The sequence below is a fragment of the Anomaloglossus baeobatrachus genome, chromosome 5 (genome assembly GCF_048569485.1).
Source record: "Anomaloglossus baeobatrachus isolate aAnoBae1 chromosome 5, aAnoBae1.hap1, whole genome shotgun sequence".
NCBI lineage: Eukaryota > Metazoa > Chordata > Amphibia > Anura > Aromobatidae > Anomaloglossus > Anomaloglossus baeobatrachus.
The window spans coordinates 34,615,678-34,638,543 of record NC_134357.1 but is presented as its reverse complement, the minus strand read 5'-3'; the positions used below and the strand labels follow the sequence as shown (position 1 = coordinate 34,638,543).

The 22,866-nt window shown below is 46.3% G+C and overlaps 1 protein-coding gene across 1 annotated transcript in view; it reads right to left on the bottom strand.

Moving 5' to 3' along the window:
- ZMAT4 (zinc finger matrin-type 4) overlaps positions 1-22,866 on the bottom strand; it is a 551,003-nt gene that overhangs the window by 396,452 nt on the left and 131,685 nt on the right. The window contains exon 3 of the mRNA XM_075348396.1: positions 13,640-13,732. Coding sequence (XP_075204511.1) covers positions 13,640-13,732 — 93 coding nt within the window. The remainder of the gene's footprint in view (positions 1-13,639; positions 13,733-22,866) is intronic.

The following is a 22,866-nucleotide window of genomic DNA, read 5'->3' as shown; positions in this document are numbered from 1 at the left end:
CAAATTACAGATGTATAGATTTTCTTCACACCTTCAATAGATACTGGGACTTATATCGTCTTCTAGAGCAGGGGCTGCTTCATATTACTGCCTATGCGGAGTGCACACCATTGTTGTTATCACTGAACATACACGAAGGATGCGTCATAAATAGTGATGGGCGGACCCGGATCTGGGTGTTTGATCTGGATCCAGCACTCGAGAAATTAAAAAAATAAATGAAAAATAAAGAATGAAACGATCGCTTCATACTTACCAAGGCTCAGTCGCAGCTATAAACTGCTCCCACGCGGCTGTACACTGCTCCTGTGGCCTCCCTGGACCGCTCATCATTGCTCATCCATATGCACTGCTTTCCCCACCCCTCGGCCGGCCTGGCCTCTGTGCGTGGTTGCAGTTAAACGTGCCCCCAGCCTGTGTGACAACATCTGGCTGCAACCATTCATCACTCATTGCGGCTCATTCATTCTCTCCCTGGAGCTCACAGTGGGCAGTCATGTTCTATGGCCACTCACTTTGACTGAGATGTAGCAGAGCTGGAATCGCCGTGGGACCTCTTGTGGATTATGTCGGATTTGCAGGGATGTGTAAGGGGTTAATAAAGTGGTGAAATAGGGTGTTTTTTGTATTTTATTCCAAATAAAGGATTTTTCACTGTCAGTGACATAAATATATATATATATATATACATATATATAAAAAAGCCTAATGCGGTTCAACTTATTTTGATACACAGCCAAGATTAGCACAGGGCTGGGGCTGCAGCCTGTGGCCGTAGACTTTATCTGTGCTGGTATCATAATATGCTGGGACTCTATGCCAAATTTTTTTTTTTTTTTTTTTTTTTACTGTACGGTAGAGTCATACTGATGTATAACTCGCACGAGTGTAGTGAGAAAATCTCGCATTGCGCTCATCCCCATATAAGACAATGCTGCAGCTCAGATTTGCGAGTCTTTCCTCAGCCCTAATCGGACTAAGGAAAAAATCCCAACACGCTGCTATTGTCTGCGAGTCTCCTATCACTCGCACCCATACAAGTCTATGGGTGCAAGACAAACATTGGACTGTACTCGGATGACATCCAAGTGCAGTGCGATATATACACAAGCTGACAATGGAGGAGATAGGGAGATTAATCCCTCCATCTTCTCCGCAGCTGTCATCCAATTGCAGGATCGGGTCACAGTCACATGACACTCGGACCACGCTCGCAGCAGAGTCTGAGCCAAGGGTCATTAGCATATCCCATCCGATGCCATATGCCAGTGTGACCCCAGCCTACGGTATAGACGAACATAGCGCATGTGAATGGAAGCAAGTGAGCTGACACTCGGACCACTGGCTACTAGATCAATCAAACTGAAGAAGAGCGAACCAATTCATAACCAATCAGATTAATTACAAATGTCTGAAAAGTTTAACATATTCTGAATTGTTCGAGATTTGATTCACACAAATCCAGACGGATTATTTTGGAAGGCCAGGAAGCGGATAATAAAAGATTATAGACACGTCCAGTCACTGCAGCTCCCCATCCGGTGTTCTGTTTGGGCCAGATATTACAATCTCTTCTTAGGGATTTGGTCCGAATCCTTTGGTACAGATACAGTGCCTACAAGTAGTCTTCAACCCCCTGCAGATTTAGCAGGTTTGATAAGATGCAAATAAGTTAGAGCCTGCAAACTTCAAACAAGAGCAGGATTTATTAACAGATGCATAAATCTTACAAACCAACAAGTTATGTTGCTCAGTTAAATTTTAATAAATTTTCAACATAAAAGTGTGGGTCAATTATTATTCAACCCCTAGGTTTAATATTTTGTGGAATAACCCTTGTTTGCAATTACAGCTAATAATCGTCTTTTATAAGACCTGATCAGGCCGGCACAGGTCTCTGGAGTTATCTTGGCCCACTCCTCCATGCAGATCTTCTCCAAGTTATCTAGGTTCTTTGGGTGTCTCATGTGGACTTTAATCTTGAGCTCCTTCCACAAGTTTTCAATTGGGTTAAGGTCAGGAGATTGACTAGGCCACTGCAACACCTTGATTTTTTCCCTCTTGAACCAGGCCTTGGTTTTCTTGGCTGTGTGCTTTGGGTCGTTGTCTTGTTGGAAGATGAAATGACGACCCATCTTAAGATCCTTGATGGAGGAGCGGAGGTTCTTGGCCAAAATCTCCAGGTAGGCCGTGCTATCCATCTTCCCATGGATGCGGACCAGATGGCCAGGCCCCTTGGCTGAGAAACAGCCCCACAGCATGATGCTGCCACCACCATGCTTGACTGTAGGGATGGTATTCTTGGGGTCGTATGCAGTGCCATCCAGTCTCCAAACGTCACGTGTGTGGTTGGCACCAAAGATCTCGATCTTGGTCTCATCAGACCAGAGAACCTTGAACCAGTCTGTCTCAGAGTCCTCCAAGTGTTCATGAGCAAACTGTAGACGAGCCTTGACATGACGCTTTGAAAGTAAAGGTACCTTACGGGCTCGTCTGGAACGGAGACCATTGCGGTGGAGTACGTTACTTATGGTATTGACTGAAACCAATGTCCCCACTGCCATGAGATCTTCCCGGAGCTCCATCCTTGTTGTCCTTGGGTTAGCCTTGACTCTTCGGACAAGCCTGGCCTCGGCACGGGTGGAAACTTTCAAAGGCTGTCCAGGCCGTGGAAGGCTAACAGTAGTTCCATAAGCCTTCCACTTCCGGATGATGCTCCCAACAGTGGAGACAGGTAGGCCCAACTCCTGGGAAAGGGTTTTGTACCCCTTGCCAGCCTTGTGACCCTCCACGATCTTGTCTCTGATGGCCTTGGAATGCTCCTTTGTCTTTCCCATGTTGACCAAGTATGAGTGCTGTTCACAAGTTTGGGGAGGGTCTTAATTAGTCAGAAAAGGCTGGAAAAAGAGATAATTAATCCAAACATGTGAAGCTCATTGTTCTTTGTGCCTGAAATACTTCTTAATACTTTAGGGGAACCAAACAGAATTCTGGTGGTTTGAGGGGTTGAATAATAAATGACCCTCTGAATAAACTTTTCACAATTTAAAAAAAAAATAAATAAAAAAAGAAATAACATAATAACATTCTTTTTTGCTGCAGTGCATTTCACACTTCCAGGCTGATCTACAGTCCAAATGTCACAATGCCAAGTTATTCCGAATGTGTAAACCTGCTAAATCTGCAGGGGGTTGAATACTACTTGTAGGCACTGTAAGTGCTTGAGTGGTCACGTCAAACTTGGCTTGATGTATGTATCTTTCCCAAGCCCTCCTCCATCTTTTTTTACTACTTTCTCATTCCACTATTTGTTATGCTTTGAGGTCTGCAGAGACCACAGAGCACAATAAACATATTTTGGGGCAGAATTGATTCGAACTGTATTTCATAATGTCCAAATATATTCAACCCAAACTAATTTTGGGAGATTCACTCTTCTCTAGTCATAGTACGTCCTCTTTTCTGCAGCTCAGAAGTCTGCTTCGCTGTGTAGAACGGGACAGAGTTAGCAAAGATGACCAGTCTATTGAACATCTGGATGTCACGATGACTATGGGAAAGCAGGGAACCTAGGCTGTCCCTCAAGCTAAGGGCCATATGCTATCCCTAAACTCAGGGATACTCCTGATGGGGGAGAGGCCTCAGCCTCCCTCCTGGTCCTGCTCGTGACCAGTCCTGATCTGATTCACCCTCCTCCCAGGGAGACAGGGAGAGACAGGACAGGGATGAAACTCAGAGATAAAGACAGACAAGGGAAAACCAAAACTCAACACAACAGCGCACACAAAGGTAAAGATAATAAGAGGTTCAGGAGGAAAAACAAGAGCAGGAACCTAACCCTAAGCCTAACCTACAAAACAGCAGGTGTTAACTCCACAACCGCATCAAGCAATGAGCACAAATTTCATCAGTAAGTCTCGGACACCACACCTCACAGATCAACAGAGAATAAACTATAGCTGGCATTGGTGGAAGGTTTCAACCAGCATAAATAGGAGGGAAGCAGATATGAGAGGCCTTCCCGTCGAATGTGACAAAAAAAGCAAACAGACCAGCAGAGATTAACTCCCTCTAGCCTGCCTATGAATCAGCACACAGCAGGTTGACACCTGAGTCTGCCTGTGTTGATCCCAGACACCAGAGAAACCTTCAAGCCGAGTGTCAGCATCTGCAATCTGAACAGAGCCCAATGCTATCATGACAGTCAAAAGTTGGTGCAAAACTCTGTGTGACACATTAGGGTCTGGTAGATGTGTGGACACTTTGAACTGTAACTAGAGCTTATTTGTGGAGTAGGCTTAAATATCAAGCATACTCCCAAAATCCTGAAGAATTAAGCTAGGGTTTATTTTCAGGGTACGTCTTATTTTCAGGGAAACAGGGTAGTAATAGACTTTTCATAAGGGCCAAATGGACCTTTTGGGTCTCCATAGGGTCCTGTAACCAGGTACAATTGCACCCCCTGCACCTACTAGAGTTAAGCGTCTGATAATAATATTACACACAGGAAAGGCTCCGTATGTCGCTGTCCTTAAATCTCCTGGGGTTTTTTGGGGAAATTAGGCTGTACTCCATTGCCTCCTGGAGACTATAATAACACATGATATTTCTCTGTGTCTCAATACAACCTGATAATGAAAAATCATACGCTCGTGGCTAGAGATGGAGCCAATTTTCTAAAATTAGTTTTGCTTGAATTGGTAGGAAGATTTGCTTTAGTGCAAATAAAATTCAGTCTGCAACAAAATTGCCGAAAAAAAAATGTTTATTATGTTACAGACCCTATGGAATAATAAATGGAGGGGTGGGAAAAAATTTTTAAAATAAAAAACAATATATTTATTATCCTCATGTGTCATCACTTGACGTCTTACGACGCCTACGTTGCTGCTGCAACTTCCTTGGTCCACTGCATCGGTGCACTACAAAGTCATGTGGAAAAAACAAAGATCTTCCCCTAGGGTCAAGGAGGCTGCTGCAGGGACGGAAGTAGCACAAGGAGCCAGGTGAGAACTTGGGACAGGTGAGAATATTTTTATTTTTTTATTTTAACCTCTTCCTAGCTGTCAAAATAATTAGACAAAATGGCCAGCCAACATTTGGTTGGATTGGTACAAATCGAAACCTGAAAATCTTGGATCTTCAGCGCCTTAAGTATATGCATGGTGCTGTCACGGTAGGTACAGGGAAGTACCAAGCGAGCGGCAAAAGGGAAGGGCACCCATGTGTCTAGGGAAGGGAGAGATGGGGACCCCTGACCAAACCTACTACTGGTTCCTGGGGTCCCTCATAGGTTCTGCACCTATGCGCCGAGCTGGATATCTGACCCTAGATATCGTTAGTAGTGAAACCTAAATAGGGAACGGATGGGGTGAGCTCTTCATCAGCACCATTAAACACTATAGAAGACACAAGGAGGAAAATGTATGAACTACTTATCCACAGATGAGACAGGCAGAAGTTCAGCAAAGCTTCAGCAACGATACTATAGATGAGACCAAGCCACCTCCTTGCAACCAGACCTAGAATGAACGGAATAATATCACCAGCGACAGTCCGGGGAAGAAGGGAGTATTTAAGCACCTACAGAATTACTGATGATTAGCAGCTGGAAAAAGGGAGAACTCCACTAGGTCCTAAAGGGGAAGAGTGCTGGGCCCTAAATAGGGAACGGATGGGATGAGCTCTTTATCAACGCCACTAACACTAGAGAAGACACAAGGAGGACACACGGGGGGGAATAGCATGAACTACATATCTACAGATGACTCAGGTAGAAGTTCAGCAGAGTTGTCAGCAACGATACCACAGAAGAGTACAAGCCACCTACTTGCAACCAAAGCTTGAAGGAACTGAAAATATCACCAGCACCAGTCCAAGGGAACATCAAGGGAATACTGACAATCAACAACTTGGTGGAAGGTGAGCATCTGCTGGGGGGTCCATAAGGGAGAGAGATGAATCCAGCAGGAAAGCTACCTAATACAATGAATACTGACAGTAGGAACAATGGAAAGTCAGGGAGCATTTTGTGACCTTCTATTGCCAAAAACCAAATGACTGTCACTATGTCTGGCCAAAATGCAGACGTGGTGTTCATTACCCTATAGTTACTCATTTTTTCAGCTGAACAACAAGGGTGTAGTAGTTGGACCCCTCCATTAATTAAATAAGGATAAGCCATTATTAATAAAGTATTGGAAAATCCATCTTGACCATCCATTCTCCTTCTATTAGTATAACCATGCAGTTTGATGCGTAATTGAGTTCAGCCATTACCGGTAACGCACACAATGTCCGGCCTGAGCCATCTGTAACTTCATAATGAGGAATCAATGATCAATATATATATTTTGTATGGGGCGTCCGTTCACATTCTCAAACACATTTACACTCAATTAAATCAGAATGACTCTTGACTACAAAAATTCATTGACCGTGACAAGAAAAGCTTCTTTATTATAATCTCAGACCTTTCCAAACGGTGGAGCGGGGGGTGGGGGGGGGAGCGTTATCAAATCCTCATTATCACTTCTATAGAGCGAAGAAAAGAAAAAACGAGAGCAACAAGACTCATAAAACATGATGCCCAGGAGGGAAAGTCAACACACGGCGTAATGAGAAGCTGCTTAAGGAAAGTCTATATCATCATTATCAGAGACCTCCTCGCTGTAAGCATGATCGTTACAGCGCAGACGCCCTGGAGGATAGCGGCATTATATCATGCTTCCTACAACTTTACTGTTGCTTTCTCCGAGGTTAAAAAAAAAAAAAGAAAATATCCCCAGGATAAGAAGAACCATTTTACGTCAACTCCCAGAAACATCAAGTAATGGACATTGCAGTAGAGGAAGAGTATGTTGATTTTACAGGAGACAGTGACCTGTTCACAAATCAGGATCATACATTTTGCTCAAAACTGGACAGTCATCTAATGTGTGGAGGGGACAAGTGGAGACAGTCGTCTAATGTGTGGAGGGGACAAGTGGAGACAGTCTTCTAATGTGTGGAGGGGACAAGTGGAGACAGTCGTCTAATGTGTGGAGGGGACAAGTGGAGACAGTCATCTAATGTGTGGAGGGGACAAGTGGAGACAGTCGTCTAATGTGTGGAGGGGACAAGTGGAGACAGTCGTCTAATGTGTGGAGGGGACAAGTGGAGACAGTCTTCTAATGTGTGGAGGGGACAAGTGGAGACAGTCGTCTAATGTGTGGAGGGGACAAGTGGAGACAGTCTTCTAATGTGTGGAGGGGACAAGTGGAGACAGTCGTCTAATGTGTGGAGGGGACAAGTGGAGACAGTCGTCTAATGTGTGGAGGGGACAAGTGGAGACAGTCATCTAATGTGTGGAGGGGACAAGTGGAGACAGTCGTCTAATGTGTGGAGGGGACAAGTGGAGACAGTCGTCTAATGTGTGGAGGGGACAAGTGGAGACAGTCTTCTAATGTGTGGAGGGGACAAGTGGAGACAGTCGTCTAATGTGTGGAGGGGACAAGTGGAGACAGTCTTCTAATGTGTGGAGGGGACAAGTGGAGACAGTCGTCTAATGTGTGGAGGGGACAAGTGGAGACAGTCGTCTAATGTGTGGAGGGGACAAGTGGAGACAGTCATCTAATGTGTGGAGGGGACAAGTGGAGACAGTCGTCTAATGTGTGGAGGGGACAAGTGGAGACAGTCGTCTAATGTGTGGAGGGGACAAGTGGAGACAGTCTTCTAATGTGTGGAGGGGACAAGTGGAGACAGTCGTCTAATGTGTGGAGGGGACAAGTGGAGACAGTCTTCTAATGTGTGGAGGGGACAAGTGGAGACAGTCGACTAATGTGTGGAGGGGACAAGTGGAGACAGTCTTCTAATGTGTGGAGGGGACAAGTGGAGACAGTCTTCTAATGTGTGGAGGGGACAAGTGGAGACAGTCATCTAATGTGTGGAGGGGACAAGTGGAGACAGTCTTCTAATGTGTGGAGGGGACAAGTGGAGACAGTCTTCTAATGTGTGGAGGGGACAAGTGGAGACAGTCTTCTAATGTGTGGAGGGGACAAGTGGAGACAGTCGTCTAATGTGTGGAGGGGACAAGTGGAGACAGTCGTCTAATGTGTGGAGGGGACAAGTGGAGACAGTCTTCTAATGTGTGGAGGGGACAAGTGGAGACAGTCATCTAATGTGTGGAGGGGACAAGTGGAGACAGTCTTCTAATGTGTGGAGGGGACAAGTGGAGACAGTCGTCTAATGTGTGGAGGGGACAAGTGGAGACAGTCTTCTAATGTGTGGAGGGGACAAGTGGAGACAGTCTTCTAATGTGTGGAGGGGACAAGTGGAGACAGTCATCTAATGTGTGGAGGGGACAAGTGGAGACAGTCTTCTAATGTGTGGAAGGGACAAGTGGAGACAGTCTTCTAATGTGTGGAGGGGACAAGTGGAGACAGTCTTCTAATGTGTGGAGGGGACAAGTGGAGACAGTCTTCTAATGTGTGGAGGGGACAAGTGGAGACAGTCTTCTAATGTGTGGAGGGGACAAGTGGAGACAGTCTTCTAATGTGTGGAGGGGACAAGTGGAGACAGTCATCTAATGTGTGGAGGGGACAAGTGGAGACAGTCTTCTAATGTGTGGAGGGGACAAGTGGAGACAGTCTTCTAATGTGTGGAGGGGACAAGTGGAGACAGTCTTCTAATGTGTGGAGGGGACAAGTGGAGACAGTCATCTAATGTGTGGAGGGGACAAGTGGAGACAGTCTTCTAATGTGTCGAGGGGACAAGTGGAGACAGTCTTCTAATGTGTGGCGGGGACAGGTGGAGACAGTCTTCTAATGTGTGGAGGGGACAAGTGGAGACAGTCTTCTAATGTGTGGAGGGGACAAGTGGAGACAATGTTCTAATGTGTGGAGGGGACAAGTGGAGACAGTCTTCTAATGTGTGGAGGGGACATTTTGTATACTGTGACGGGGTTCAACTCCGAGCCACAGATGGGTGAACCTTTATTACATGCAAACTGAAAGGTCCATACAACAATCCATCACACAGAGGGTAAAATAGTCCAGGAAAACACCTATAGTCCAGTAATGGGATAAATGCCCCGGAAGATGAGAGTCACAATCCCCCAGCAGTCTTTTCCAGAGTACTCAGAGTTTTTCCAAGTCTCTCTGGGGTGCTGGTCGTAGCATCAGCATAGGATGAATTTTACTGCCTCCTTGTGACATGCACGGTGCAGATCCACGTTTGTGGATATCTACTACACAACCTACCATGCATCACTTGAATCGGCACCCGCAGTTTGCTACTACTTGTTTGGACTCTGTACACACTTCCAACAAACAACTTGGTTTCTGTAAGTAGCTCTGTTCTGTCGGGCGTCGGTTGTTTCATTCATCTCTGCTTCTGGCACTTTAGGAGTTATTGCCTCCTGGAGCAGTATGTGGCTTCTCAGAGAACCAGGTTGCTAATCACCATTTCCAGCTGGTCTCCTCCTGCTTAAGTCTGGGGAGTTTTCTGTGGCATCACCAAAGATAGTTTCTGTTTGCAGTTGCGAAATCCCGGCACAATCCCGGCATAATCCCGGCATACCTCTATTTGGTACCCAGCTATTCGTTGTTTGCTCTGTTTGAGAGTTCCCTGGTGTGAATTGCTTTTACCCCTTTTAGTTTATTCCCTCCGGTGTCATTTTGTCTCTTTATCCTCTCGTCTGTGTCTTTGGGAGGTTATTACGTTGTGTCCTGCCAATTCCAGGGTTGGTGGTCCGGGGAGAAGTATTATGACAGGGCCGGACAGGAGACAGGGCTATTACATTGGCTCCACCAAACTTTGCTCAAAGTAAGGGGTACTTCTTACATAGCGAGATCGCTGCTGATCACAGGTTTTGTGTCGTACCAGTGGCCTCATTAGCGATCTCGCTGTGTGTGACACTAAGCTGGACCTGGCCCCTGCTGTGAAATCGCAGATTGTTACACACTGTTCTGGTTCATTTTTTGCTCGTTGGTCTCCCGCTGAGCAGCACACATTGGCGGGAGACCAACGAGCACCGATTCTGTGTAAGCAGTGTACGCTGGTAACCAGGGTAAATATCGGGTAACCAAGCAAAGCACTTTGCTTAGTTAGCTGATATTTACCCTGGTTACCAGCTTACACCGCTTAGCGCTGGCTCCCTGCACACGTAGCCAGGGTAAATATCAGGTAACTAAGCAAAGCGCTTTGCTTAGTAACCCGATGTGTACCCTGGCTACGTGTGCAGGGAGCCAGCGCTAAGCGGTGTACGCTGGTAACCAGGGTAAATATCAGGTAACCAAGCAAAGCGCTTTGCTTAGTTACCCGATATTTACCTTGGTTACAAAGCGCAGCATTGTTACACAAGTCACTGGTGGCTGGTCGCTGGTGAGAACTGCCTGATTGACAGCTCACCAGCGACCATGTGGCGACGCACCAGCGATCCTGACCGGGTCGTATCGTGGTCGGAATCGCTGGTAGGTAGTTTAGTGAGACGGTACCCTAATATTATTTGCCGACATCCTTTCGATATTCACTTCTTACAATGCATGAAGCCTTTGATCCTCAGATCGCCTACTACAGACAAGTCAAGAAAATCCCATTTTCCCAATCATATTGGTGTGTTTTAATCCCCAGAGTGTCGCTAACTCCCACATATTGTTTCAGGTCTCATTCTGGAAGATTGGCAATGCTTGAGCAGCGAGGGAGACTCTGGAGATGAGTGGTTGAAGACGCTGCAAGTCTTACTCTTGTTTGATCTAACATTGACCCAACGGCTTTCGAGTCCGTCCGTCCCTCCCAGGGGGACACTCTCTAGAGGATATTATAAGATGTATCCTTAGTGTATTATCAAGTGGATAGCAGAGAGCAAGGAAAGATCGCCTCGAGCGCTCCAGTCGGCTCGCTAAGAAAGAGACTCCATGTCTCATGAAGCTAAGGAATACTCTACGCACAAACACAGGGAAAGCACCTTAAGTCGCTCATTCATTTCATTCCTAGAAACGTTTAGAAGCTACCCATGAGCCATATCAGACCCCCATACTTTGCACTGACGAGGGGCAAGCACCTCGAAACACCGTGTAAATTGGGATTCTGATCTGGCATATATCCTAAGTCATATGCAAAGGATTGTTAAAAATCCCCTTTTGACTTTTAGGATCACTACTTCCAATAGGTGGCGATGCGCTAGAGTTTGTCTCCTTTCCTGGAGAGACAATTAGAAACGTCTCGTTATTTTCAGATTTGACCCTTTGTAGACGCAGTCATTTTTAATTTTTGCTCTTTTTCCCTCCTCTTCTACCAAGAGCCATAACTTTTTTTTATTTCACCTAGACATAGTCATATGAGGGCTCATTTTTTGACTTAGCAGTTTTTTCACATGGCCGGATGTGGGCTCGTTTTTTTACGTCACGGCTAATATCTCCGGGCAGTCCAGGCTCTGCCCAGCCAGGGAAACTCGTGTGGTTAGTGCAAATGGTGTCACGCTGTCAGGAAGAAAGGGTGTTTGTGATCTACAGCAACTATTCAGGTGTAATCAGCTCCCTGCTGTGGCCAATGGGGCAGCACACACACCCTACTTAAACTCTGAGCTGGGAGTTGCCAGATATGGTTTGGTCTTTTCCTTGTACTCCGGTGTTCCTCCTGTTGCTCTATACTGATACTGATATATTTATCTTTTTAATATAGTTTTTATTAGTTTCTCTAGTGAACTACAACCTGTGATAGATTGTTCAATACACTGCATTACTGTAGTATTGCAATGAAATATCAAATTATTGATCTCCAGGGAAGCCAAGCAACAGGCTTGGCATCTCAGATCTACAAACTTGTCAGACAAGGGGGCCTTCAATAACATTAGAACATGTCATGCAACAAACGTAGTAAACGCGTTCAGACCAACAAATGTCTGAAGCACAACAAAAAAAAACACAAAACAACGCCCCAAACAAGGGGAAACACCAGGAACACAATAACAACGATGGGCCCTGGCACTAGTGAGAGAGTAGATAGACACCTCCTGCCTTCACCTGGCGCTGTACCCTGCACTCCTCACCAGACCCTATACATGCTCCGCACCTGTTGCCGAGCAGGATTACCTGAAGCTCTAAAAGATCCCTACTATAGTTCTTGCTGAGGAGTGCGGTAGTATGTCTCAGTAGACCCACCAATGCACTAATACAACAAGAGGACAGGTATGACAAGCAGGGGAATACAACAAAAAATGGAGAAGATCTAACTCCAGAATGAATCCTCAGCAGCTCCTTCACCAAAGGGGGCCAGTACACAAATGGTTCGTATAGTCAGCAAAGCTTGCTGGGAGACCTAGCTACTTAAACACAAGGGAGCATGGCTACAGAGCAGCTACAGCTGACCTCAACTGCAGAAAAACTGACATTTAACTGCTTCAGAACCAAAGGAGACAAAACCACATTTAAATGTAGAGTCCCAGATAGAGATAAGGGGTTCCTAGTCCTAAAGCTGCTACTAGTCCCCAAAAACAGAGAGACGACCGTGACAGAACACTATCGGAAACAAGAGGAAAGGGAGTTGCTATCCGTGATAGCACATGGAGATAAACTCACTTGTCCACGCTCCTGCTGTCCGTGGTGCTGAATCTCCGACTCTTCTGTGTCCAGCCGCCACTGTCTCCCCTCTGCAGCTACTTCCGGGTCTGCTGTGTCTGGCCGCCACTGTCTCCCCTCTGCAGCTACTTCCGGGTCTGCTGTGTCCGGCCGCCACTGTCTCCCCTCTGCAGCTACTTCCCTTCCGGGTCTGCTGTGCAGTGCATAACTGCATATTCATGAGAATAATTAGCCAGGCTGGAAGCAACAGCCAGCAGTGGCCAGGTACAGCGTCGCTGGAGACGGGTGAGTTTAAAATGCTTTTTATTTTCAATGTCCGTGTTTATCTGGTACGTGTTTCACAGATCACACCATAGTGTGGTCCATGGGACATCAGTGATGCCAGAAAAAAAATCGATATGTGTCCGTGCGGAAACATGGACACGCGTGTACACCGCATGGAGAGACGGTCAGTGAAATATCACTGATGTGTGCGCAGACCCATTGATTTTAATGGGCCTGCGTATGTCCGTAATTCTGGTACGTATAAAAACTGTCACATACCTACCAGAATCACTGACGTGTGAAAGAGGCCTAATGTTGATTCGGTGTTTTACAGCTTTCTATTTCTATTGCTAAACTGTGAACTGTAACGTCTTCTCATTATCCATATTCTCCTCGAAATGGCTACTGCATTCCCAGCCTTGGCTTTTATACCGGCTATTATTGGATATGCTATACCATGTGATGTGATAACTGCAAAGCATTATGCGGAAGCCCACCCAGTTGCACCCGACTTCATGTGCCCTTCTCTGGCTGATCCAATCTTCTTCATTGTGTAAAATAGAGTCCTGCAAATTACTAAAAATGTTACTTCGAGTTTGATTTGCATCCAGTGTATTCTCTAATCAAGCCGCACACTGGGAAGCTAAAATGCTATACTGGTATTACAAAAACTCAACTAGGCTACATCAATGTCATTCTGATTTAGAAGAACGTCTTTGAATAAACTTCCATGAGATCCTATAAGAAATGTATTGCCCTGACAGCGGCAGGACTGAGTAATAAAGCATTGATTACACTATAATTAATGTAGGACTTACTGGGTCGTCTGGGCGAAGTTTCTTGGATGGAGGTCCTCCGTCCTCAGGGTGTAGCATGTAATAAAGCCGGACCTTGTTGGCATGTTTCTTGCTCTGAAACCAAAAAAAAAATGGAAGGATCAAGTAAGATATATGTGAAAAGCAAGAAACCAATGAATCTTATCTCCAAATGACACTGTAATCACCTACCAGCTATGGTATTATCTGCAGATGGCAAAAAGACAATTAATAGAGTAGATTGGACCTTTATGGTGGCCCCAAATACACTAGAATAACAACAGCCAAACTTTCATGTAGTGTTCAGCCTTGCACCCGCTGGGTGTCATGGCGGCATCAGACTCTATTCACACCACAGAGTCTGATAAACCACCTGAGGTCTCTTAGTTGCTTAGCCTACCTCGGCGTCGGCCATTTTGGCTTCACTGCTCTCCAGTCCAGCAGGAGTTAATTCCTGCTCGCTTTGTGTACTGCTCTTAGAAGGTCGAGATGCTTTAACCACTCACAGCCACCTTCACTCTTTATAAGGTACTGGATCCAGTTGCTCCTCGCCGAATATAGCTCAGCATTGCTCCTGCGATATTGGTCCCTATTGTAGTGATCCAGAACCTGGTGATCTGTCGTGTACTTTCCTGTATGGTGTGGAAAGATCCCTGTTGATAGTTTATTTCCTTCCTGTGTTTTATTTCTTCCTGGGCACATATTGTCTCTCCCTTGTGTCTGATTGCAGTGTACGAGTGTCTTGGTTCTTCCCGTCTGTGGTATTTGATGGGTTTTGCTTTTAAATTCCAGGTGTGGGGAAGCGGGGGTGTTAGATCAGGGTTAGGGTCACGCTGGCGGTCCAGACCTGGCTACCATCAAGCCTACCTCTGGGATAAGATACAGTGCTGTGTCCCTAGTCTGAGGGCCAGTTTAGAGGTCCTTGCTCTAGTTACCTTGACACTCCCGTGACACAAGCCTGCTGATATCAGCAGCCTAAAATGTATGAGGGTCTCCTAACTCTCCCCCAACAGATGATGTTGAGGAAGATAAAGATCTTACATGTCTGATTTTTTGGGGATGGCGGATCCCTTTGTTTTCGGTGAGATAAGCTGCAGACACAGGAGCCTCTCAAATGCAATACAATAGCAGAGGAGTCGGGAGAGCTAGCTACCGGACAAACAATCATTCATATCTATTGTGTATGGGGCCCCTTAGGTCTAATATGCTTAGTTGGATTATGTCCCCATACACAGACTCAACCACCAAGGTCAAAGTGTACGGTGTCCTATCAGATGTGACACCATTCTTCACTGGAATACAAGAAGGTTGCCTCCTCTGTCCACTCATCTTTATTAATACTTGATGTCCTTTTTTCCGTCATATACAGACGTATCTAGTATTACAATTCATAGCTTCAGTTATAAAACGGCAGCGTCTACCAACATTGTATTATTCTTCAGAACCAACCCACCACTATCTCTGCCCAATCTTATACAAGAATTACACACCAGATTTTCAATTTCAAATGTAACTTTACTAAATCAACATTGACAAATGTAATCTACTAGAACCACAAGGGAGTCATTGAGTTTTAAAATAAATTTCTCCAAAAAATCGTCTTCCATTTTCCAACATTACTCCATTCTCTCCTTTTAAATCTGTGCAACAAGACTTGGTTTGGACATTGTGAAATATTAAAATGAACATTCTATCCAGGATTTTGGGTTAAGCGGGCTTCACACGTAGCGACATCGCTAACGAGATGTCGTTGGGGGTCACAGAATTCGTGATGTACATCTGCCATCGTTAGCGACGTCGTTGCGTGTGAAACGCAGGAATGACCGTTAACGATCAAAATTACTTACCTAATCGTTGATCGTTGACACGTCGTTCCTTTTCCGAATATCGTTGCTGTTGCAGGACGCAGGTTGTTCGTTGTTCCCGTGGCAGTACACAATCGCTATGTGTGACACCGCAGGAACGAGGAACATAGTCGTACCTGCGGCCGCCGGCAATGAGGAAGGAAGGAGGTGGGCGGGATATTCCGGCCGCTCATCTCCGCCCCTCCGCTTTTATTGGGCGGCCGCTTAGTGACGCCGCTGTGACGCCGCACGAACTGCCCCCTTAGAAAGGAGGCGGTTCGCCGGCCACAGCGACGTTGCTAGGCAGGTAAGTCCGTGTGACGGGTGTTAGCGATGTTGTGCGCCACGGGCAGCGATTTTCCCGTGACGCACAACCGACGAGGGCGGGTGCTTTCATCTTTGCTTTTTAAGGCTGCTTTAAAGCAGCCTTAAGTCATTTTCAATCTTTATCAATTAAAATCCACGTCTTTTTTCTCAGAGCAGAAGACATGTATCTATACCCTGACACATAAAACTTCATCAGTACAACATTGCTCATTTTTTGCTTAAGGTCTATGGATCTTTCTTGAAGAAAGTTTAACAGGTGATGAAAAAAGTTACAGACCTGTCATCACTTCTGCACCACAGTGAAGTCTGTCCAGCCGTATATAAGCAGTTTATTCTGCATCATATGGTAATGGCGGCCAGAACTTGTATTCCTGTGTACTGGAAAAATGATATTTCCATGTCTATGTGTAGGAGGTGGTTGAGATGCGTCCACTCCTATGGGGAAGTGTTGTTGTTTTATAAATATAATGTATGTAAGAGTGTATAGTATTTAATGTAAGTTGTTCTTATGAGTGCGCTGCTGCGTCAGTGATTTAGCAGAGCATAACGAGCAAGGCGGTCGGCGCCATCCAGCAACCACGAGTTTCATATGTTTTATGTCAAGTCATGTCTTTGATAATATGTATATGTTGGAACAATGTAAATAATGTGTCGTGGGCAGAGGAGGGGAAGCTGCGCTCTCCCACTGCTCGGGTCCGGCTGCTGCTGCCGCTGCTCGGTGGTGGCTCGAGCGGTGGGCCGGATCCCGGGGACTCGAGCGGCGTTCCTCGCCCGTGAGTGAAAAGGGGATTTGATTATTGTCCGTGACGCCACCCACGGTTGTGGTGATATTGGTGACACCACCGCTGCTCTAGACGGGGATCCCGGGAGTGGTGACAGGGAGCAGCTTTGTTGTTAGTTCTCCCCTGTGTGGGTAGGGGGGTTGGTTGTCCCGGGGCCCGGTGATTGGGTAGGGATGGATGACAGGCGGGTTACGGGGCCTGGTGAGGTGCAGGGTCACGGGGGCAGCGCTGTGCCGCACGGCACGGTGGTACTCACTTAGCCAATGATGAGGACACAGTTCTCGGTAAAACACACGGCTGGATGGACGGGTCCCACAGACGGCTGCAGTGTTGTTTCTCCCGGCAGGTTGATGGTGACTGCCTTTCCCTGCACCTATGTACTGTAAACGGTTCCAATGGGTTCCCATCGGTAACCCGCTCCCCAGCTTGGATATGGGCTGGAGGAGCCCCTTTTGCCCGCAGGCTCTGGCCCTGGGAACCGTAGCCTTGGCGGTGGCTGTGTTTCCCTCTCACGGTTGGACTGTTGCCTTTCTCGGGACTTGGCTGCTGGGAAACCCAGGAGGTTCCCTTCGCTGACGGATTTGGCAACTTCACGGCGACTCCTAGCCTTGTCGGGGTCCGTAAGCCCCTGCCAGATGGTGCTGACTTCTCTTTGTGTACCGGTCCGGTACCGCCGGGCCACCGCCCGTCCACGGTCCTTACGGTAGACTGCGATAGGCCACTCCTGCAGACGGTCACCACCGTCTGCCAACCTTGCTGATCTGTCCGGGCCACACACCCGGACCAACTTCAGTCTGCTCTACTACCACTTCACTTCCTCTCACTTCCACTTCCAAAACTGATCTCTCTGCTATTCCCGCCTCCAGGACTGTGAACTCCTCGGTGGGCAGGGCCAACCGTCTGGCCCACCCCCTGGTGTGATCATCAGCCCCTGGAGGAAGGCAACAAGGGTTTGTGTCCGACTTCGGTGTGCCTGACCGGGAGTGTGGGGTGTGTATGTGTTGTTCTCTGTGGCCCCTGGCTTGTCCAGGGCGCCACAAATGTATAATGTAATATGCAGGCCCTTCATGCTGTATAGAGCCAGGAGTACTCTAGATCAAGGGTTATAGATAAGATAGATATAATATTAATAAGATACGATGTATTAGTGTAGTGCAACTAGGGACCAAGTGTGCAGGAGTGGGGAGTCAGTGGTAGTTAGTGAGTTTGTTAGTAAAGGACAGGAACAGATGTAAACAGCTAGGTGGTAACCATGGTGACAAGGAGGAATGAGTGAGCAAAGAAGGATCTGGAAGGCTGGATAGTTAGTCAGTAAAGCAGGAGAAGTTCAAGTGAGCGGATAGGGCCGGAAGTCAGGGCCTGTCCAGAATGGGAGTCATCGTCCCATGTGTCAAGACCTCACCCTGCGAACAGGCTGTAGAGCATCCTGAGACCAGTGGGCTGTTAGGTTATAGAGACCGCCGGCGGGACCATGCACTGGTCGGGAGCTGGTACGACGTCCAAGGGCCCGAGTGAGACACGGTAGCAGCAAGGAAAGATTATGGTGAGGAAGTACGTATTGGACTCAGCGACTGAAGGATAGCAACCCACAGTGAGTGCTTGTGGTGGCATCACAAGCGGCCCTGTATGCTAAAAATAAGAAAGAAACTGGTTCCTGAATTGTTTTATAAGAGACTTGTGTGTGAATCGTGTGTGACTCTCTATGTCTATGACGAGGATCATCAGCTGAACAGGAAAGAATATTGGACGTTTTCGTAAGTGTCGCACTCTCCATCGGAAGCACATACATTGAGTGAAGCAGGGGAGCGAGTGACCCTCGGCTGGCATAGGGCTCCCCGCTTCACAAGAATGTAGTCATGCACATGGAAGATCTCACCTCTTCTAGTGGTTCTGATACCCACTTTTATTTAAATTCTCTATGGAATATCCTGAATTTGTTCAAGACCTTGACCCACAGCCCCCAATCAATTCCATAATCTTTGGCTTGCTGATATAACTTGCTGCCTATCCCACTCTGCCTTCTCTTTTTCTATTCTCTGTTTAGTCTTTCCCATCTCAATTTTCATCTTTTTGGTTCCCAGCTGTTCCACAATTCCAACTTCATGCTGGGAGATGTAGTTTGGCAGCAGCTGGACAGCCAAAGGCTGAAGGCCATTATAGAATTGCTTACTAATGATAGTCTTTCCTTTTGAAACTGTATAAAGTGCTTAGCCTAGCGCTTCTCAAACTTTCTTTTACTGGTGCCTTATTGGCCAGAACATTGATATCACCACAAGTGGTCAAAGCAAAGTCCATGTCAAAATGGAAAATGTTAAGCACTGTAACGAAACAAAAACCTTTGGGTAGGGTTTTTACAAAAATTGCTCAGGAACTATTCCACATTTGCTGAGATTGTGATACACCCATCTTGCCTTCAAGGTTGAGATGTCCAACGGCTGCCACTCTTTCTATGCTCCACCTCAGGTCTTACATGTAGCCCCACAGACCCACTTAAATAAATTCCTGTGTCTGAGTATTGAGACTGCACTGTGTTCAGTTGCCATTTGTTTGGAGATTGCCACCATTCAGTTTTTTCTGTTGCCATCAACTCTTTAACCTCTACTATTTGCATCAGCTGATTCTGTGAACTTCTGGTTAACCTATCATTTTCAGTAAGCATCGCAAATTGTTATTGAAGTTTGTTCACATTACGTTGCAATCTGCTGTGAATTCTATATCTTGCACCTGCTACTTCTTTGACCTGCTAGCTAACCCATCGTTTGCCATAAGCATCATTGACACTTAATAGAGACTTTGCACATTAGGCCGAGGCCACACAGGGATTTGCTCAGCGGGGGCCAAGTGTCATGCAACTGTGGTCCGATCGTGCGATCGGACCACAGTTGCGGGGGTGGGGGGGAAAGTGGAGGGAGAGATTTATCTCCCTATCTCCTCCGTTGCCAGCTGATGCGTATATCGCACTGCACTCACATTACACCGGTGTAATGCGAGGGCAATACAATGTTTCTCTCACCCCATAGACTTGTATGGGTGCGGGTGGAACAGGATCGTATTCCACTCACAGGATGCGGCGAGTGTTTTCTCAATCCGATTAGAGCTGAGAAAATAATCACTCCTGTGTGCTGCCCCATAGAGTAATACTGGTACGAAATGGAATGCAAATTTTTTTATCGCTTTCCACTCGCACCATTTTTCTTGCCATGTGTCCTAGGCCTTACAGTACAATCTGTTGTGGATTTTGCTACCTACACCTGAGTTTTCCTTCCAATCTATCAATGTCTTCTTTCTTTACCCCTTCCCCCATTTCTTTGCCTTCCATTGTTTCCTATCTCACTTACTGTATTTATTTGTCTGCCGTCCAACAAAGGCTATGTGCGCACAGTGCGTTTTTCGCGGCGTTTTTGCGTGTTTTTCAGGTGCGTTTTTGGCCTCAAAACTGCAGGACTTTGCTTCCCCAGCAAAGTCTATGAGTTTTCATTTTTGCTGTCCGCACACAACTGTTTTTTTAAGCTACGTTTTTGAGCTTAAAAAAAAAATGGACATGTCAATTCTTTCCTGCGTTTTTCTGCGTTTTCCCCTCATGCAATGCATTGGAAAACCACAGAAAAACGCAGAGATCAAAAACGCAGCAAAACGCAGCCATAAACACACCAAATCGCGGTAAAAACGCATGCGTTTTTTGCCGCGGGTGCGTTTTTGTGCGTTTTTAACAGCCAAAAACGCAGCGTCAAAAAAACGCAGTGTGTGAACTTAGCCATATTCTGTTGTCTGGGTCCTTACTACGCTATGTGCCTTCCATCCTAGGTCCTTGTGTCCTCCTATACCTGCCACCTAGACCTGTGACTTCATGAGTCCTCTTCACCAAGTGAGTTTAACAGTTTTTATCTAAAATATCGCAACAATCCTGACAAATTCAGGAGTGTTAGTAACTAAGCATTAAGAGTTTGTATGATCTAAACTTACTATTCCGTTAAAATACTACTGAAGATGCTATGAAAATGGCTACAGCCTTACTTTGACAAAAAGCTGCCAGGGGAACATTCAGGATTCAGAAAAGTCAGAGGAACAAGAGATGTGATTGCTAACATTAGAACGGTAATGGCAAAGGCCAAAGAATACAAGATTTATTTTTGTTTCATGAACTACAGCAAAGCCTTCAACTGTGTTGATCACCAAAATCTTTGGAATACCATGAAGGAGATGGGTGTGCCAGACCATCTGATCAGCCTCATCAGGAACCTCATCAGAACAGCAATGAGCAAATAAACAATAAAATCAATTGAGAAGATCTTCAAATTGAGGAATTTGCACCAAAAACTTAACATAGCTCGTACATAGTTTGGTCTTTTCATCAAAATGTAAATATAGCTCATACATAGTTTGGTCTTTTCTGTGATAGCATTCAGATGCGAAACCTGGATGATAGACAAAAAAGACAGAAGAATTGATGCCTTCAGAATGTGGTGCTGGAGAAGGATGTTATTAATACCATGGATGGGAAAATAAATAAATCAATTTTGGATCAAACCAAGCCAGCCATGTCGCTCAAAGTAAGCATCACCAAGCTATTCTCATGGTTGTCTCTCTGTTGTAGAGACTAGTGACAAGTTCTAGGCTAGAGTCTCTCTACCTTGAGACTTTGCAGATTAAATGTACAGTGGAACCTCGCTTAACGAGTAACCCACTTAACGAGAATTTCGCTTAACCAGCAAAGCTTTCTGTAAATTTGTAACTCGATTTACGAGAAAGCTTTGCTGTACAAGCGAAATCCTCACTGCACACACTTCCGGGTCCGTACATCCACCGCGCTCTAACCCGCACTTGCAGTCCACACAAACACACACATGTACGCACAAACACACACAAACACACACATGGACGCACGCACATACAGTATTATGCTCACCTTACCTTACGTTCCACCGCCGGCCTCATGGTTCTTGTAGTTCCCGGGTACATCGCGACATCCTCGCGGCGAACTACAAGACTCAGGAGGCCCGCGATGGAACGGAAGGTAAGGTGAGCATATAATATAATATAGTGTACCTTCCGTTTCATCGCCAGCCTCCTGGGTCCTGTAGTTCGCCTCTCCACTCCAGGCTGTGCATCGGCATCCATAGTGACGAAGCAGGAACTTCCTGTCAGACGCTACTCAAAGGCAGCGCGCTGGCCAATCAGAGGCAAGCGGCTCTGCCTTTCACGTCAGCGCTCTGGCCGCGGAAGTTCCTCCGTCGTCGTTATGGTAACCCGATACACAGCCCGAACCCCGTACCAGAGAACAGCAAATCCCAGGAGACCGGCGATGGAACGGAAGGTAAGGTGAGCATATAATATGTGCGTGCGTGTTTGTGTGTGTTTGTGTGTGTTTGTGTGTGTGTGTAATGACAGAATAGGGGACCAGGATGGGACATTTAACATGTTGTGGAACGAATTGTCTGCATTGCAATGATTTCCTATGGGAAATTTTGCTTTGCTGAACGAGTAACTTGGGTAACAAGCACAGTCCCAGAACGGATTGTTCTCGTTAAGCAAGGTTCCACTGTATTCCCTTTACTTAGGGGAGGAGAGGGTTAATGTTAGTATTCCTTGCCAGCAAGCATTCTCATTTCCTTTCCAGGTGCTTCCGGGTTGGACTACTCCCAGTCCCTATATATACCTCTGCTCTCAGTAGAGGGTGCCGATTATTCTCATTCACTTGGATGCTTGACCTTTAGGTGGATGGAGCTAATGGAGCCCTCTCTGGAAGTTGCTAGGTAGGTTGCAGTCTTGGTGCTGACTGTAGCAGTCTGTTGTTGCGTCTCCCCCTGTCTGTCTTTCCTTCCCTTGGTGTTTTATCAATGCAGTAGTGAAGCTAGCATCCCTCACCTGCTAACTCACTAGCAAGAGCTATTACAGGGTCTGCCAGGGTCTCAGGTATCCTGTTCGGCGACAGGTGCAGAACCTGTATAGGGAGTGGCTAGGAGAGTAGGGTACAGCTGCAAGTGAGTTAAGGAGTTGTCCCATCTTCCCCGCTCACTAGCACTAGGACTCACCATTGTTAAAGTGTCTCCGGTGTACCTCTTATGCTGTAGAGTGTGGTGTCGAGCGCCAAACTACTTACCTACTTTGGACACATCATACAAAAAGAGCAAACATTGGAGAAGGACATCATGGTCGGAAGAATAAAAAGAAAAAGGCCAAGAAGACCAGCAACCCAATGGCTCAATGGCTTGATACAATTAAAATAATGGTGGAGAAGACTCTGGTGGACCTATCTAGACTTGCTCAAGATTACATA